The following is a 6,704-nucleotide window of genomic DNA, read 5'->3' on the forward strand; positions in this document are numbered from 1 at the left end:
TGTAAACAAACCGTGCAATTGCATAAATGCTTATCTATGACATGGAACATTAAAATCCGATAAATAATTTTAAAAAATGTGTTTCTCCGGAAGAAAACCAGAAGGTTTCCGGATTTTTTAGAAATATCCGGAAGACTTTCATTATTATACGATAGTTACAAATATTCTACCTTATATACTAGGATTGTATAAGTTCCCCACTCTATATCACAACTCCAATGTTAAGGTTTTGGGCAATAACCATAGAAATCTTGTCTAAAATTTATAAGCCTTACAATACCTTTTTTTAAATTAATTTTGAAAACTTCAAAATTTGGTTTCAAAAAAAATTAAATTAGTTTTTCTGTGACTAACTTTAAATTTTAAACAAGAGAGATAGAGAGCTGTTAGTTAATTCCTCAGGGTAGTTTGATTAAATCAGGTGTTCCTATCTAGTAGATTTCAGTCCTTAGCCTCTACATAAACACAAAAGCTAGGAGAAAGTTATTGTGAACAGGAAATCCATCACCACACCAATAAGAATTTAGTATTACTGGAGTATATTATAACATGAAAAACCTCAAAATTTACAAAGCTTCCCAACTACTGAATTTACAATTATTTTGAAATTAGTTTTAAATTAGACCGATACTACATTTCTATTAAAACAAACTTTAGGTTTCCAACACCACAAGACTAGAGTACATGCTATTAGTGAAGAAAGTTAGTACCCAACCTGTTCTTTTGGTGAAGCCCCATCTACTCCACCAGACTCTATAAAATTCTTCAGGCCATCTAGTGTACGTTCTCCACTGAAATCTACAACCTACAGGAAGATAAAAGATAAGCTATAAATATATCTACTTAACAAACAAGGGTTACCTCATCAGGTGCAGCTCTTCCGTAATCTCCGTCTGTCTCCAGGAACTTTCCAATTCCTTCTAAAGTTCGTTCTCCGTTATATTCAACTACCTACAAGAATACAAGTAACGGCTTAACTAATAATTATATCTCACTGTAACAATTATGAAAGACAAAATAAATTTATATTAAGTGTTGTAAGCAGTGTTTAATCCTGTACAAACACCCTTAGTTTAACCAAGAATAAAACACGCCATTGTTTTATTGAGTCTTGAGGCCTCTTACGACCATTAAAGTACCTTGGATGCTGATAAAACATCGGTGATTCTTGGACAGATTTACCTGGTGGCACCCATCTCCTTTCACAGTATCTGTTCATAATTTAACAGAGATTAGAGTGAAGGCAGGTGGTCAACGCCACCTACTGCCAAATGTTTTAACAAAGAATAGTGGGATTGACTGTCACATTATAATGCCTTCACAGTTGAAAGGGCTAGCATGTTCGATGACTGGGATTCAAACCCACGCAGATTAAGAATCAAGCACTAACCAGCAGAACTACAATACACTTGTACTAATTAATTGTTTTTTGCAAACTCCCTGTACCTGTGTAATGTACAATTCAGAGGGTTTTCTCATCATAGCCCTTAGTGGAAATCTCATGTACATAATGCTACTATATGAATCACTACAAGAAAACATTAGTTCTTTTATTAGAGTTAAAAAAGATACTTGTCATAATTTAGAGGGGATGTTTACTGCAGCTTGCAAGGTTACGGATGGTACTGAATAGTTCTTTTATTAGAGAGTTAAAAAAGATACTAGTCATAATTTAGAGGGGATGTTTATTGCAGCTTGCAAGGTTACGATGGTACTGAATAGTTCTTTTATTAGAGAGTTAAAAAAGATACTAGTCATAATTTAGAGGGGATGTTTATTGCAGCTTGCAAGGTTACGGATGGTACTGAATATTGTTTTTAAAGAATACTTGTTTTTGTTATCCTTTGATAACGTTAACTAATCGCAGCCATTGCAGTGCAAGATTTCAACAAGAGTATGGCAGAAAGGTCATGTCTTCTTGGAATCAATTAAGAAAATACACCAATATTACAATAGAAAAAACCTACATGTTTCCACATTTAGTACTTCATGAAAACCATTGCCCTAATTTCTCTAATAGCTCACTTTTCATGACTTTCCAAGATTTTTTATGCTTTAGCTACCACTTTTGGTCTAGTTACTAGTTAAACTAAAAAACCTGTTAAAAAAAACAGCAGATTTACAGGAATTTAATACATTTTTAACTACTTTAACCCCAGTGTTGCAATGACATTTTTAAGTTACTAGGAAAACTGTTAAGCTAGTTTTATCCTAACTAAATTTTTAAAGGACAAACATTTGAAAACCAGTGTTCTTTATGTTACAAGCTTGAAATCATTAATCAATCAGCAACTGAATGATTTTCAAGCTCTGCTAAACACTACACTTAACTACAAGTTTTATCACAACAGGCATATTAACAACAGTTGTGCAGAAACGATTTTGTAATTATTTCATGACCCAGCCTATAACTTCAACTTTTGAGTAGGTAACAAAAATACAGTAAATTCCACAAAAAATGATACAAGCAACAAACTTTAGGGCATCATACAGTCCTTCTAAATCTCATCACTGTATTCAGTTTGTTCTATTTTGTTCAAACACTGGCTCATTGAATATATAAAAACAGAATAACAGACATTTAGTGTGCATTTCCATAAATCGAAAAAGAACAATACTAAGTCATAGTTTTGAATATACTTATTGATTAATTATATTATATACTAGTCACAACTTTTACAGTATATATTATATACTAGTCACAACTTTTACAGTAAGTAAGATTTGTTGTAAAAGCTGTAATTTGTAGATAATAATAAGTCCTGTTAAAAGTAAAGAAGCTGAGTAGTGAATTTACAGTTCCATCTCTCTGACAAGTTTGGTTTTTACATTCAAGTATGTACTTTTGTATAACTCATAAGCACAAAAACCTTACTGTTTCCATCTAATTATGCTTAATACATGTTCCTACAAACTGTATAAGAGAGAAAACATACATATTTACAGATTACAACTGTTCAAAAACTTTTTAAGTAGGTATTACTTTGATATATAAAAGTTCATACACAATCAAAACAAAATTACCATTAAAGCTAGCATTAATTGATCTTAGCACTAATTGGAATATTATGTTAATATGTTTATCTGCCAGTGAACAATTTTCATTGAAGTGCACCTTTTTTGTGTGTGTAAAACTTGGAGATTCAAAACTGATAAGAGTAGGCCTAGGAACAACGTTCACAGTTATTAGCAACCGGCAAAGAAGAGCAGGCCTAGGAACAACGTTCACAGTTATTAGCAACCGGCAAAGAAGAGCAGGCCTAGGAACAACGTTCACAGTTATTAGCAACCGGCAAAGAAGAGCAGGCCTAAAAACAACGTTCACAGTTATTAGCAACCGGCAAAGAAGAGCATCCCTAAAAACAACGTTCAGTTATTAGCAACCGGCAAAGAAGAGTATGCCTAAAAACAACGTTCACAATTATTAGCAACCGGCAAAGAAGAGTATGCCTAAAAACAACGTTCACAATTATTAGCAACCAGCAAAGAAGAGTATGCCTAAAAACAACGTTCACAATTATTAGCAACCAGCAAAGAAGAGTATGCCTAAAAACAACGTTCACAATTATTAGCAACTAGCAAAGATGAGTAGATCGAGAAGCAATGTATGTCATTATAAGTAACTGATAAAAAAGGTAGTTCTAGAATCCAAGTCTGAGGTTAGTAACTGATTATCATAATAAAACCATAATTAAGGATCATTATATTACATCATCAAGAAATTAATGTCGCGTTTTGGAACATTTTCATTAACCACCCCCCAAAAAATGTACATCACGCAAGATAGTTAAACAAACCCCCGTAAACATTATGTTAGTGTAGCCTACATAATGTGTAAAGTTTAGTATATTCTAATCCCTTATAGGGATGACACACGACAAGACACACATTTGGCATGTAATGCTGTTTGAATACAAGATGGGAAACAACGCCTCTGTAGCCACAGAAATTATCAAAGAAGTTTATGGAAATGTTTTGAACGTTCGTAAGTGTCAAAGATGGTTCCGCAAATTTTTTTCAGGTGACTTTAGCCGTAAAAACTTTGATGGCAGGGGCTAACATGTTGGAATTGATAATGATGCTTTGAAAATAGTTGTTGAGTAACCCAAGGCAACACAAATGAAATGGCCCTTAAACTGCATGTCTTTCATGAAACAATATATAATCATCTAAGGAATATGGGAAAATTCTACACAGAAGGTGTTGGGTGCCTCACAAACTCTCCAATGATCATAGTTTCCAATGTGTGAACCTTGCTTTGTCTCTTCTGAAGCATGAACCATTTTTGGACAGAACTGTCATCAGTAATGAAAAATGGATTCTCTTTGCAAATATTAAATGCCAAAAACAATGGTTCAGTCCTAGACAAAAAACCACTTCCGACTCCATCTGCAGAAAGTGATGCTTTGCATTTGGTGGGAAATCAATGGAGTAATTCATTTCGAACTCTTCAATCTACAGTGAAATATCAATGCAAAGATCTATAGTCAGCAATTGGAACATTTAAATCAAGCCCTTCATCAGAAAAGCCCTTTGCTCGTCAATTGGAAAGGTGGCAACAGAAGATTATGGAGTTGGGAAGTTCTTAATGGGAAAACGTACGCAAATATGGAAGGTATTAAAAAGGACATCAACATTGTGCGGGTCTTTTTTTTTTTATAAAAAAAACCTCTTGAAGACCTAATACTACTGAACTGAAGGCTTATCCTATGTACCCACATTAAGATATAACTACTTGCCTCATTCGTATCTCTCTTGTAAAGCTTAATAGTTGGGAAACTGTTGATTTTTGTATGTTCAAGTTCATTCACTGTGGCATCCATCTTAGCAATAACAACTTTATCATTATCTTTGTATTTTGCACCTAGTTCATCATAGATAGGAGAAAGTTGTTTACAATGTCCACACCAGGGGGCATCTGTAGAAGAAAAAAAAACATTTAAACTATGTTATCTTAGTAAAGCTGAATAATAATTACTCATATTTATACCTGTATGTATAAGTAAAACCATCTGCCTAACCAAAGGATATAGTAAAAGCTTTAAAGTAGCAATTAAACCAAATATCAACTGTGAATGGTCAGCAAAATAAACATCTTGCATAATATTCTAATTCTGTCTTTTACATAAAGTTACTCAAAATAAACTACTAGCAGAATTTGTTCACCAGATATTTTGATTTTGACAGTTTACACGATCACAGTTTCACTTCTCCATAAGCCAAATTTCAAAATTTATAGGAAAAATTAACCAAACCTAAACTAACCCACTTTAACAGAGAGAACCTGATGAAGGGTTTAGGCCTGAAACCTTGTGTTAAATTAAAGTTTTCCTATATTTTATTACCATTGCATCTAGTGTTTTTCTCTTTCTTAAACTTAATCCAGTTATGGGTCTAGTTTTAGTTTTTAATAATGATACAAGTAACAACAAATAATTACCATAATGTGCATTATTCTAGTGTCAGAAACCCAAGTTTTTTGAAAAAGAAATGGATAACTTGAAAAATCATTTTATCAAGTTTAAACTATTTACTATTTATAAATCACGAAAGTACGTCCATATATGACACCAAATTCTCACCAGTTATTTCAAAGTAAAAATAAAGTTTTCAACATTGCTTAATTAAGGGGTTTTTCTATCAAAATTGGCCTAGTCCTACATAAAAAGAAGATGATTTATAAAATCTTAAAAATCATAGCACTTAATACTTTACCTTAATATCATCAGCTCAAAAATCAATCTCTTTCTTTCTTAATCGAATATATGGCTTAATCCACAACTTATCTTTTACCCAAAGTATTCTTTCCACAAGTTTTACAAATCTTACAGACTTGCCCCTTTAAACCTAGATCATATATTTACCTACTGCTAGTTATATTAACTTAAACCATCAGAGTATTAGATACTTCAACTGTTTTTTTAACGAGTTTCTCTTAACAGAATATTTTCAGAATACACAATCTAAACAAAATAAAAGATGCTTCTATACTCTTTTAGTGACATTATGTTCATTAAATCGACCATTTTGGTTTCTATTATCTAATCCCCCCCATTTTTGCCTACAAGTTTTATTGTACCCCAAAAAAATATCCTAAAAATAGCACAATCTGCATTATTGAGATCAACAACTGATCTACAAGTGGTTGGTCCTAGCAAGTTGAACATCTGCAGTAAGTTCTTTAATAATTTAACTGTTCAATCACCAAAAATCACAGTATAAGTGCACGTTCACTAAACACACTGCCTGAAAAGTGTATCTCTAAGAAATGTATTTAACAAATGCTTTGAAAGAACGGTGACTCTTAGTTTAACAAAAATACCCCATACTCACAAAATTCAACTAAAACGTCCTTAGACTTGTCAAAAGCCACTTCATCAAAATTCTTAGCAACAAGAACCTTCACTGGATTTTTATCCCAATCTTCTGGTATATCTTGTGACAACAGATGTTGCTATGGAATGAGACACACAGAAACTATACTTTGTTTCTTTCAGAAAAGTTTAAATAATCTTCACATTTTTTAAAAATCCTCGTGTAAATAAATTCATATTCAAAATTTTACTGAACTACTATTTTTGAATGTATATGAATAAGTTTGGTATCAATTTTTAAATAATTCAAATTTTGATATTATACATTAGTTAATTTCTTAATTTAAAATGAAATACTAAAAAAAAAAAAAATCCTAATATCAATTTGTG

At 32.2% G+C, this 6,704-nt stretch overlaps 1 protein-coding gene across 2 annotated transcripts in view; it reads right to left on the reverse strand.

The window, feature by feature from the left end:
• The window catches only part of LOC106474596 (protein disulfide-isomerase-like), a 24,710-nt gene that overhangs the window by 4,801 nt on the left and 13,205 nt on the right, over positions 1–6,704 (reverse strand). The window contains exons 7-9 of one of the 2 annotated variants that reach the window (XM_013935283.2): positions 6,334–6,454; positions 4,740–4,918; positions 716–805 (exon numbers count right to left, since the gene is read on the reverse strand). In XM_013935283.2, coding sequence (XP_013790737.1) covers positions 716–805; positions 4,740–4,918; positions 6,334–6,454 — 390 coding nt within the window. Of the gene's footprint in view, positions 1–715; positions 806–861; positions 952–4,739; positions 4,919–6,333; positions 6,455–6,704 lie in introns of both variants that reach the window. The other variant, XM_013935284.2, reaches the window with a different exon arrangement.

The sequence above is a fragment of the Limulus polyphemus genome, unplaced genomic scaffold (genome assembly GCF_000517525.1).
Source record: "Limulus polyphemus unplaced genomic scaffold, Limulus_polyphemus-2.1.2 Scaffold7414, whole genome shotgun sequence".
Classification (NCBI taxonomy): Eukaryota; Metazoa; Arthropoda; class Merostomata; order Xiphosura; family Limulidae; genus Limulus; species Limulus polyphemus.